This window comes from Ranitomeya variabilis, chromosome 5 (assembly GCF_051348905.1).
Source record: "Ranitomeya variabilis isolate aRanVar5 chromosome 5, aRanVar5.hap1, whole genome shotgun sequence".
NCBI classification, from domain to species: Eukaryota; Metazoa; Chordata; class Amphibia; order Anura; family Dendrobatidae; genus Ranitomeya; species Ranitomeya variabilis.
In genome coordinates, this window is record NC_135236.1 from 17,120,192 (window position 1) to 17,132,135 (window position 11,944).

At 41.3% G+C, this 11,944-nt stretch overlaps 1 protein-coding gene across 1 annotated transcript; it reads right to left on the reverse strand.

The window, feature by feature from the left end:
• Window positions 1-4,673: 4,673 nt before the first annotated feature.
• LOC143774646 (olfactory receptor 1500-like) lies at window positions 4,674-6,497 on the reverse strand. Its single transcript, XM_077262399.1, has 2 exons — window positions 6,468-6,497; window positions 4,674-5,600 (listed from the first exon to the last, which is right to left on the reverse strand). The coding sequence occupies exons 1-2, from the start codon at window positions 6,495-6,497 to the stop codon at window positions 4,674-4,676; spliced, it is 957 nt and encodes a 318-aa protein (XP_077118514.1).
• Between the last annotated feature and the right edge of the window lie 5,447 nt (window positions 6,498-11,944).

Here is an 11,944-nt window from a genome sequence, read left to right on the forward strand (position 1 = left end):
TCGGGATTCCATTACGATTTGAAAACCAAGAAAGTGTTTGACAGCTGGAGGTTTCATGGTACACAATATTTTTGTTTTTTTTCAAAGTAAGTCTCATGTCTCCAATCACGTCATTCAGACTGCATTGTTGGGTATTCTCAAATCTTAACTGGAAACAGACATAATTTTGTGTCACATTAGTAAACTTTATAGTCTTGCAAGGATTTAAAGTAATCTGTTTCACTCGCTTCTGGACTGATTGGTGATATTTTTATCAGCCACAACTCTTGACGTGCTGAAAAAACCATATCAACTGTTCCACGTTTAGCACGGAAACCACACTGGTTTCGGGTAATAGGCCTTGCTCAAGATGATGTAAAAGGCGGTTGAGCAAGAGATGACCCAATATCTTGCCTGCAGTGGACAGAAGGGAGATGCCTCGATGGTTGTCACAAGATTGGCGATAACCTTTCCTCTTGTATATGTGAATTATGCTGGCAACTTTCATCTGTTGTGGAACCTGTTCCTTTTTCCACATATACTGGAATAGTTTGGTCACCGTTTGCATCAGAGTAGGGCAACCAGCTTTATATACCTCAGCAGGTATAGCATCATTTCCGGGAGCTTTTCCACAAGAAAGTTGTTTTACTGCTTTCCTGACTTCATCTCCACTTGGAAGAACCTAAAGGTCCTTGTTGATTTCTACCTGGGGCAAGTGAGCAATAGCCTCATCATTGATATTGGCAGGGCGATTAAGATTATTATTAAAGTGCTCAGCCCACATTCCAGAATTTGTTTCTTTTCTGTCAGCAGCTTAGTTACATCTGAGTTAAGCAGAGATGAAGAGCTTGATGACTGGGGTCCATATACAGCTTTGAGTGCATCGTAGAAGCATTTCTGATCATGGGTATCTGCATAGCCCTTAATTTAATTGGCCTTCTTGCTAAACCAGTTATCCTGCATCTCGCGTAGCTTGATCTGTACCTTTCTTTTTATGTTGGTAAAGGCACCTTTCTTAGCTAACGATGTGCGGACATTTTGATACACCTTCTGGCTGCTGATCCGAGATGCTCCAGAGCAGTATTATAAACAGCATCTCTCAGAATTGTTCACTGTTCCTCACTGCCAATCTCCTCAGCCTGCAGTATATTTAACAGTCTGCCATCAAGGTCATTGGCAAATTCCCTTGCAATTCTTTTATTTTGCAGCTTATATATATTCGGCCTCTTTGTCGTTTTCTGACCTTGGAGTCTCCTCGCAGGCAGGATGCGGAGCCTGCACTTAGACACAATGAGGCGATGGTCAGTCCAGCAGTCTGCACGGCACATGGCCCTCGTCACTCTAAAGTCATCTCATCCCTTTTCCTGGCAAGTCCATCTCATCCCTAATCAATAAGATGCCAATGCCCCGATTGTGGGTGCATCTGTGATGTCTTCTTGCGTATGGGTAAGCGGAATAAAGTGTTGGTGATGACAAGGTCTTGTGTGGCACACATCTTGAGGAGCAGCAGGCCATTACTGTTACACCTGTGTTATGATCCTAGTGGCTTAGGATCACAAATCTAACCAGCTAAGTAGAAAATAATAGGACGAGCTCTGGGGATGTGGTAACTGGACTAACCGCAAACCTGATCCTAACCGCACACACTATAGGCAGCCATGGAACGTTTCCTGAAATCCTAGACGTCTCTTCACGGCCTGAGAAACTGACTACCCCTAAAGAGAAAGTAAAGACCTCACTTGCCTCAGAGAAATCCCCCAGAGATATAGATGCCCCCCACAAATAATAACGGTGAATTAAGAGGAAAAGACAAACGCAGAGATGAAACAGGTTAAGCAAATGAGGCCCGCTAATGCTAGATAGCAGAAAATAGCAAGGGATCTGTGCGGTCAGTAAAAACCCTATGCAAAAATATCCACGCAGAGAATGCGAGAACCCCCACACCAACTAACGATGTGGGGGAGCAACTCAGCACCCCAGAGCACCAGCAAGCAGGGAAATCACATATTAGCAAGCTGGACAAAAACTCATCATATACTAGGAAACATCTTGAACACAGATGAGCAAAAATAAGCAAACAGAACTTAGCTTCTCTTGGAGAGACTGATAACGGATGTAGACAGGAGCAATCAGAATAGCACTGAATACAACGGCAACAGGCAAGGAATGAAGGACCAGGTGGATTAAATAGGAAACCTAACTAGCAGATGACGAGACAGCTGATCCTGCCAGAAACCTGCAAAATAACAAAAAGAGCCACCAGGAGGAGCCCAAAGAGAGAACTCACACAGTACCACTCATGACCACAGGAGGGAGCACGGAAACAGAGTTCACAACACACCTGCCAGTGTCATGTCTCCCAATGACCACTTCCCAGTTTTGATGGTCTGTTGCCACTCTGGCATTAAAGTCTCCAAGTATAAGGAGCTTGTCTGCCTGTGGGATTGCTGAAATAAGTGCGTCAAGTTCATCATAGAACTTATCTTTAATGTCATCCGGATTAGTCATCGTGGGAGCATAGGCACTGATCAGAGTCGCGTGTTTCTTGTTTGTAAGTAAGAGCTGAAATGTCATCAGACAGTCGTTGATGCCCTCCGGAAGCCTGGAAAGTTTACGAGCAAGATGAGTTTTGATAGCAAATCCCATGCCTGCTTCTCATTTTTCAGTGCTGCCTTGACCACTCCAGAAGAATGTATATCCAACACTATGCTCTGTCAATTGACCCTTGTCTGCCAGGCGTGTTTCGCTAAGAGCTGCTATATCAACCTTGTAACGAGCTAGCTCCTGAGCAACCAATGCCGTTCTTCTCTTTGGTCTGCCTGCCTTAGTATTATCCAGCAGAGTTCTCACATTCCATGTGCTAAGGTTGAGTACCATCATTTTCGTTTTTTTTTACTGTGTGTCGACCGCTGTATGGGAAACCCACCAGCTGCGGTAGGCTGACCAAGTGAAATGAAGCAAACAATGTTTGAGGCACCTTTTCTAGCCCTGTCCTCGATTGAGGTGAGCAGAGTGATCCTGAACAGGACAGCTCAGACACCCAGAAGGCTGCCAAACTCCACTGCTGCTTTGGTGCTTAAGTTAGACCTTTTATGTCTATCATTGGCGACTTATGGATGTACAAAATGCATATTGTGAAGTGGATTTGTATGGGCCCATCCAGTGTGTGGGTTCCAAGGCTTATTGGGGGCATATGAATTGGTAGCAGGGCAGGCCTTGAATGCAATGCAACACTTTTTCAGGAGTCTCCCCTGGACATCTTATGACAGGTGTATTGTGGTGAGTCGTAATTCTTGGCAGTCCATCCACTCACAGCATAGGCTACAACAGCTTAGGAGACCCACTGTTTCATAATGGCCCTTTAAGAAGATTTATGCCGCCTGATGCACCAGTAAAAATAGGTTCTGTGACTTTAAGAGTCCCTCCTTCATAAATGAAACAAGATGGGTCTGCTTATGTGTCACACACCACATGGCCAGCTAGGGGTATTAAATGTCACAATGGCATTTCCCAGTGAATGCATTTGTAGTGGTTGAAAGCAATGTTACAGTTGAAAAATGGTTCAAAAATGCTGAGTCTGAACTAAGCCTAAGTGGGGGATGAACATTTCAGAAATTTTCGATCTGGGGTTAAATATTTGGCCTTACAGGCAAGTCATTAACCTGCAAAGGATGTACCTTGACATATTTCCCAGCAAAATCCATTTTGGTTTTGTTTTAGTGTGTTTTTTGTTGCAGCGGGAAAAATGGCATGAATCTCAGAAAAAAATGTTTACAGCCGTGAACTATGAGTCAGGAATGCTTCCAGGAGTGATCCCCATGAGGTCCCTGTGTCATTTGAGCATTGTTTCTATCATTTTCAGATGTTTTTAGACCTTAAAAGGACCCTCAGGGGGGGCCACGGTAAAAATACTTGGGTCTCCCATAGACTTACAGTGGGCTCGTTGCTCGGGTCGAGTACCTGAGTATTCCAATCTGCTCGACCCAAGCAACGAGCACCCAAGCATTTTAGTGCTTGCTCATCACTAACACCTATATGAGTGCCAAGTATTTCTACCTCTCAGTTGATGGATATTGTTATCCTACTTGTGCACCACCATAATTCTAGAAGTGCTGTATTTTCTTAATTAATACAATTAAGGCAATATAATGATTAATACAAGAACATTGCATGAACAAAGAAATGAAGACTTAAAGATACAAAGTCATTGAATTTTCCAAGGGATACAGCTCAAAGCAGAAAACACATAGGAACACCAAACATGGCAGAAAGGAGAAGCTTTATTCAGATTTCCAGGCAGGCTAAAAAAAAAAAACTATACCTATAGCAAGAATTGATGGCAGTAGGCACTGAGGTTTCATTTTGCAAAGTGAGGTGCATACTAAATGCTGAACTTCTCCATGCCTGACTCCAATACACCATCACATCTACTGACCCAAAAGCACAAGCAAAACATTTTAATATTCCTAAAATCATCAAAGCAAGCCACAGGTATCTTAGAATCTGTTTTATGGAGCAATGAAACCAAAATTATCTTTTCATGAGGTTAGAACATAAAGATCTTTATGTAATATAATGGGGGGCTAGTTCAGCTTCACTATGTGTACCAGAATCAATAAAGGGAAAATATATTCAAGCACTTTGGATTAATTACTGGACATGATTTATCTGTGTAGCATATTGTGAATGATTTTCTAGATGACAAGCTTATGAACTGTTCCTTGTATGGCTTTTTTAATGTCCTCATTTCTCAGACTGTATATAATGGGGTTAATAAAAGGAGTAAACACAGTATAGAGCAGTGATAGGATCTTACTCACAGTGAGTGTGAGACCCTTTGATGGGACAACATAAATGCTAAACAGAGTCCCGTAGAATATGGAGACCACAGTGAGATGGGAGCTACAGGTGGAGAAGGCTTTCTGTCTTCCGGTACTGGAAGGAATCCGAAAAACTGTTACAACTATATACGTATAAGACACTACAATGATTGTGACAGGAATAAACACAGATGGAGTTCCTAATAAATAAATCTCCAAGTGTATAGCAAAGGTTTCAGAACAGGAAAGATCTATCAATGGCACAAAGTCACAAAATAAATGGTCAATGATATTAGCTCCACAAAAGCTTAGATTTGCTATTGTTATGGTGTAAATAAAAATCAGAGAAAGTCCGAACAAAAAACAAAAGATAGTCAACATCATACAATGTCCACTTGTCATGATAGATGTATAACGGAGGGGGTTACAGATGGCCACATATCGATCATAAGACATCACAGCCAGAAGAAGACACTCAAATGTTTCCAAGGCACCAAAAAAATAACATTGCGTGATACAGTCAACAAACGTCATACTCCCCCCATTATTTAGAAGAATATGGAGCAGATTGGGGACAATATCGGAGGGTAACAAGATGTCACTGATGGACAGTTGTGAGATGAAGAAGTACATTGGAGTGTGGAGGTTCTTGCTGGTGGACACCAGGGTGATGATCAGGAGATTCCCACATATTATCATAAAATAAACCAGAAGGAACAAGCAGAAGAGGAAAAGTCTTTTACCATGACTAACTTGAAATCCTAAAAGTAAAAACTCTGTAACGAACGTCTTGTTTTTTTCCTATGTTTAGACCAAAGAAAGAAATGATGACAAGTGTTAAAAACCAAAAAGAAATAACTTTTGTTAATAATACTAGGACTTGTCTCAATATATGATTTAGAGAAAACATTAGTCTGTTACATTCAGTGTACTTTTTACTAAACTGTCAGATAACAGCGTTATCAAAAAGTGAGGCAAAAGTGTAGAATTAATCAATGAAACCTAAATAGGAATAAATAAGTGTAAAAAGGTTTTGTAATGGAAAAGGTTTGATTCGGAATTTTCAGCTTCGGAATAAAATTGACATGATTCTGAATGAGGCCATTTTTGCACTATGGAGGTAACTGTACATCATTATACCCTGAGAAGGTGCCTATTCAGTAACGGTAATTTATCATCTGTAGATAAAGGATTTTTGTGTCAGATTTGTAGCTTCGTAATTGCAATTATTTTTCTGATTTGTTGAACACATTTCTCTTCTTGGTCTGTTCATCTGAATCAGGTTCACAGAAATCAATGTTCAGCCATAAGTGATAATCCTTTTTATATGTCTGGGAAGATTTTCAGGTGAAAAATGTTTCTACCCAATCTGTGACTATTACAAATAATTCCTTTTTTTCGATCATAAAGTGCAACACAGAATAAATAAGAAGTTATCATGTAAAACAAGAGATAATAAATCTAAACTGACAAGTTATTGTCATATAAAGAAAATTGCATATGTAACCTAAATCTTTCAGATTAGCAAACATAACACATATCCATCGATGTCATGGTCACAGATACGTATTTTGTCTTCTATACAGAAATTTGTCTTTTTCTTGCACGTTGGTTATCAGACACTTTTAATCTTTCTTTCCTTGATTATATTACACATTTGTTACTCACATTTGATATTTCTTTGTTCTTGACATTCATCTTCGCATAATTTTCTTCTACTTGGTCTAGGGAGATTGATAATAATGTTAGGTAGCAGCTTAATCATCTTCCATGCAAACCAGACACAGAAAAGTGAGGAATAATCTGAGGATATTTATGCATAAAATGAAGACAAGGTGCCAGGTGGAATAACTCCCTGGAGATGACTTTGTGTATGTCTCATGAATCTCTAGTGTCCTGCTCAATGGGGGAGTATAATAATTTTAAGTCATCAGCATCTTCTTACAACACCTTAGTAGTTTTTTAAATAAATGTATGAAATATAAATCATATTAATTGACTTGGCACGAATCACATTACTGCAAAGCCTCCAGTTCCCTGAAAGTAGTATGTAACACTCTCAGGTCTCCAACCCCTATCAAACTGTACAACACAAAAGCAGCCTTAGTACTCAGAAAGATACCTCACAAAAGAAAGGGCTGTTAACCAAGTAGGACCAACATATTTAATAACAGAGTGTACTGAAATAATTTTCATTATTAAAATTAGCAAAACAATCCAACAAATATCCTTCATTTGTCATTTGTGATCAGGCAAACCATTCTATGCATAGAATGTTGACTCCAGCCGATGGTGTTGCTACCAGAGGTAACATCATCCTGCTGTGATTGAGAGGAGTGCTGTGCTCCAAATTCCAAAATGGCCTATCTACTACCTCTCTACCACTTCATTTGCCAGAGACAAAAGAGTAAATTTTAACCCCTTAACCCCGAAGCTTTTTTTAGTTTTGCATTTTCGTTTTTCGCTGCTCTCCTTCCCAGAGCCATAACTTTTTTATTTTTTCATCAATATTACCATGTTCTTGTCTCTTTCTTGGACCAGCACTCCTCCCATTTGGCACAGGTGATTTTAATTAGCAGGAGACTGCAAAGTAAGGGGTCTAGCCCATTTTGGCTCTCACTGAAGAGCTGGAGGAAGGTGAGTTTAAATGCTCCTTTCATTTTGGTGCTGGTGCAGTGTGGTGGCCATTGTTGCTGTGGCTTTGTGCTGGTGGGGCGGCGCGGTCTGGAGTCATGGGGGCTCAGTCTCGCAGCATGGGTGCTGTGGGGCAACAGGCCGTCCGCCCTGCTGGTGCATGGCCGCGGCGGCGGTGGTCGCCGCACGGCTCCGCTCCGTTAGGGCGGTAGGACCCACTACGAGGTTTGCCGTGAAGTGGCAGTGGGCTTCATACAATCTGATCAGAATGTTAAACTGAAAACCTCATGTTCAGTATATAAATTTTTGCCTAGCGGCTTTAGATGAACGTATGATTTTGGGATGTGCGGTTCATGCTCTTTTTTTTTCTTTTTGCACCATTACCATGTGAGGGCTTATTTTTTGTGGAACGAGTTGTACTTTTGAAGGACACCAATGGTTTTACCATATCATGTACTGGAAAGCAGGCATGAAAATTCAAATTGCGGTGAAATTACAAAAAAAAAAGTGCAATCCCATTTCTTGTTTGACTTTTTTGTTAGGTTCACTAAATGCTAAAACTGACCTGACATTATTATTCTCCAGGTCATTATGAGTTCATAGTCCCCAAACATGTCTAGGTTATTTTTATCTAAGTGTTGAAAAAAATTCCCAATTTAACTAAAAAAAAAATTTACAATTTTCCGAGACCCATTGCGTCTCCATTTTTCGGCATCTTGGGTTGGATGAGGGCTTTTTTTTGTGCCAAGCTGATGTTTTCAATAATACCATTTCAGTGCAGATGTGTTCTTTTGATTGCCCGTTATTTCATTTTAATGCAATGTCGTGGCGACCATAAACGCGTAATTCTGGCGTTTTTAATTTTTTTTCTCACTACACAGTTAAGCGATCAGGTTAATTCTTTTTTTATTGATAGCCTGGGGAATTCTGAATGCATCAATACCAAATATGTGTATGTTTAATTTTATTTTTACTGTTTTATTTTGAATGGGGCAAAAGGGAGGTGTTAGTGATGGCGGAACGCACCAAAAAATATAATGAAAGGTATGAGGTGCTGCTAAGTAATGACGGACTATATGGCGGTATAATGTGAAAATGCACAGGTTAACTTCACCCAGTATGTAGAAGGCGAACCTCTGTTGCTTCACAGAGCCGCAATACCGCAGAGTGAACGCTAATCTTCTGGTCACAGGACCCTGCCCCAAGGACACGGGGTTAGAGTCCCTCTAGACCCACTAGCGTTCGGCGCCACAACTGCAGTGCCAGGGAAAACTCCCACTAAAGATTTACCGCACTATATATGTACAGCGCCGCTCTGGTGAACACCACTAACCACACTAACTAGGGCCTAGAAAGCGCACTATTTGCGCACAGTGCCGCACTGGCGGTTGCTGCTGAAAGACACAGTATGCTCTGTGCCCTAGAGCTGGATGGCACAGTCTGGCACTTGATAGCTCACTCACCCAAGAACATACAACAACGCTGGGGATGGGTATGATTAGGAGCTTTCACCAGATTCAGTCACACATCCACACACACATCAGTACAATTATATACTAGCGCATGACCGAGCGGCCATGCGAGCCTTTAATAGATGTAGCCTTCCAGGATCTTCCTAGTGGTCCAATCAGAGCCGCTACAGGACCTGAGCATGTGACCTCCGACCTCCAGTGAGAGGTCGTCCCACAGGCATGCTCAGTAGATGAAAAGCAGGACTTAGTCCCTGGAACGTCTGCTCGCTGCTGATCATAGCTGGTTACAAAGGCTGAACCTGGGGTGGCAGCTGTAACCAGGCACACAGTATCAGCTTGAGCCAGATGCTGGGACCAACACCTCTGGTGAGCAGACTCCACTGCGGATGGGGAAGAATGGGAGACTGCAGATGACATGGTTCAAGGTTTCTCCTATGCAGCAGTGGGAACTTGATACCTAACAATTTGTGATTTAAGCTTATATTTTTTTTCATATTTTTTAAAACTTTTTTATAACTTTTGCAATGCTTCAATAGCCTCCATGGGAGGCTAGAAGCTGACACAGCCTGATCGGATCTTCTACATAAGTGCGATGCTCAGATCGCTCCGATGTAGTAGAAGTACAGCATTGCTGTGAGCGCCGACCACAAGGTGGCGCTCACAGCAAACTGGCATCAACAGCCATTGAGGTCTTCAGGAGACCTCTGGTTGTTATGTCAACACAACGCTGACCCCCGATCATGTGACGGGGGTCAGCAGTAGGCACATTTCCGGCCCGCTGGCCGGCAGCACTTGTTAAATGCCGCTGTCAGCATTTAGTCACAATCCCTTCTCCGTGGTGTCACTAATTTGTCACGTGTCTGCTCTCACACGTGACTTGGGGTTGTGCCTGCAAGGGTTAATCTATCTCCCTACTCTCAGTCCAGCATTCAACCTCTGTTCTATGTTGTAATGGGAGCATAAATCACACACCGACCCAGGCCGCACACCTGCTTCTCATACACGCTGCCAGCACTCATCGAATACATGGGCGATGAGTCCAGGAACTAAGAATACTAAAAAAATGTGTCTACCACTCATAAGGCTCACACACCTTAGGCTATGGATTCTTTTAGGGCATTCAAGGTTCAACTTGTTAAAGTTTTATACTTTAATAACAAAAAGTTTCAATGCTTACAATAAGAAAATGGTATAAAAATATAATAAAAAGACATACAACTTATGCAAAACAGTATAAAATAAAGAGGAGAAACTTACAGAAATTATTTAACTGGTAGTTGCTTTCTGCTCCCTGAGGGTAGGATGAATGTAGATTGGATCACACCAGCTTCTCAGGCTGCCCCCATCATGTGAACACAATTCTCTGTCTGCAGCCTAAATTTATAACTTTGGTCTGGAGGTCAGGTTTCTAGACCGGCCCCTTAGGTTAATATCATAATTGCTGGCTTTTTGATTGGCCACGGCCGCACTGCTAATGAATATATTATTTTTCTCTTGAGACACTTGTGAAAAGGTTCTCAGGAATAGATCTCCTCAGGCCGCAATTAGCATCTACCCTCCAAGACCTAGGAGGTGCCAAATGTTACCTTTCTTCTTGGCCCTAGCTAGACCTACTATCGAAACCTTCAAAAAGAGCCTGAAGACCCACCTCTTCCGACAAGCCTACAACCTGCAGTAACCACCGATCGACCAAACCGTTGCATGACCAGCTCTATCCTCACCTACTGTATTCTCACCCATCCCTTGTAGATTGCGAGCCTTCGTGGGCAGGGTCCTCTCTCCTCCTGTACCAGTTATGACTTGTATTGTTTAAGATTATTGTACTTGTTTTTATTATGTATACCCCTCCTTACATGTAAAGTGCCATGGAATAAATGGCGCTATAACAATAAATAATAATAATAATAGTTAATAGTGGCGGGTGGATCACAATTGTTTAAAACAGCTGACATGTCCCGGTTTTGATGTGGGCACACCACAAGACCCTGCATCAAAGCAGGGGATCTGCCATCGGACGTACTATTCCATCCGATGGCAGAAAGGGGTTAAGTTGAGTTTGGTAGTAATTCTGCACAAATTAAATAGCAAGCCAGTTTGCTTTTCCCATGTGAGAAGGTATTGACACTTCATGTGCTGGTAGAGAGGTTAGCTCCTATTTGTGTTGAGAGATCTGTGGCTTATTTTTTTCGCATTGCAAAAGATTTGCTGGCTAGACATGTGGAAAAGAATTCCCACCTTCTACATGACTGAACACTGAACTCACTACCACTGTGACCAGTGTTTTCAGGGCCTACAGAGCCTCCTCCAAACAAAGCAGTTATTACTTCTTCTACTCCCAAGCTGACAACAGAAGTCGTCAACCAGGCTTTGGAAAATCTTGTTGACTGATATCAGCAATACTCTTTATTGATAACACTTTTGGAATAATATTGCTTATATTTATTTGGAACAATTATTTATATGATTAGGCAGATACATTTCCATCATTCAATGTTTATGGTACAAAGATACCTTCTGATGAGATCTATTTTTCACAGGCTGAATTTGATTGATAATTATATTTGTCATCATCTTCAATAATTATGCTTTGACAGGAGATGTATTTTTTACATATAATAGAGTATATGTTATTATATGATTTTGTATTGAATTAGTGTTAACATCTTTATCATGTATATATTTGATGTACTCCCGTCCCGTTCCCTTCCCCTTTTCCTTTAACCTTTCCTACCTTTTTTACTGGTCCCATCATTTTTGATTCATCATGTTCTGTATTGTTTTATTGTATAAATTGAGTAACTATCTTTTGATGAATTTTTTTTGCCTAATTTTTGAACAAATTCCAAAAAGTTCATACCGAGGAAGGAGAAAGTTCTACTTGAAAATTTGTTGCAATAAATTTGACGTACTTTTCGCATTTACCGCCTTGATTAACCTTTGACAGTGGCCGTGCCAGAGACCCACCGCATTGTGTATAATGCCATATTTGAATGGCATCAGTCTATTTAGGATATTTGCGGGCTTCAGCTAATTCTTCAA

Bases quoted from the DNA above. Each gene is read 5' to 3' on its own strand.
- LOC143774646 (XM_077262399.1), bottom strand. From the start codon at position 6,497: ATGAATGTCAAGAACAAAGAAATATCAAAT. The intron at 5,601-6,467 runs GTGAGTAACAAA...GTCTAAACATAG, and splicing joins AGAACAAAGAAATATCAAAT to GAAAAAAACAAGACGTTCGT.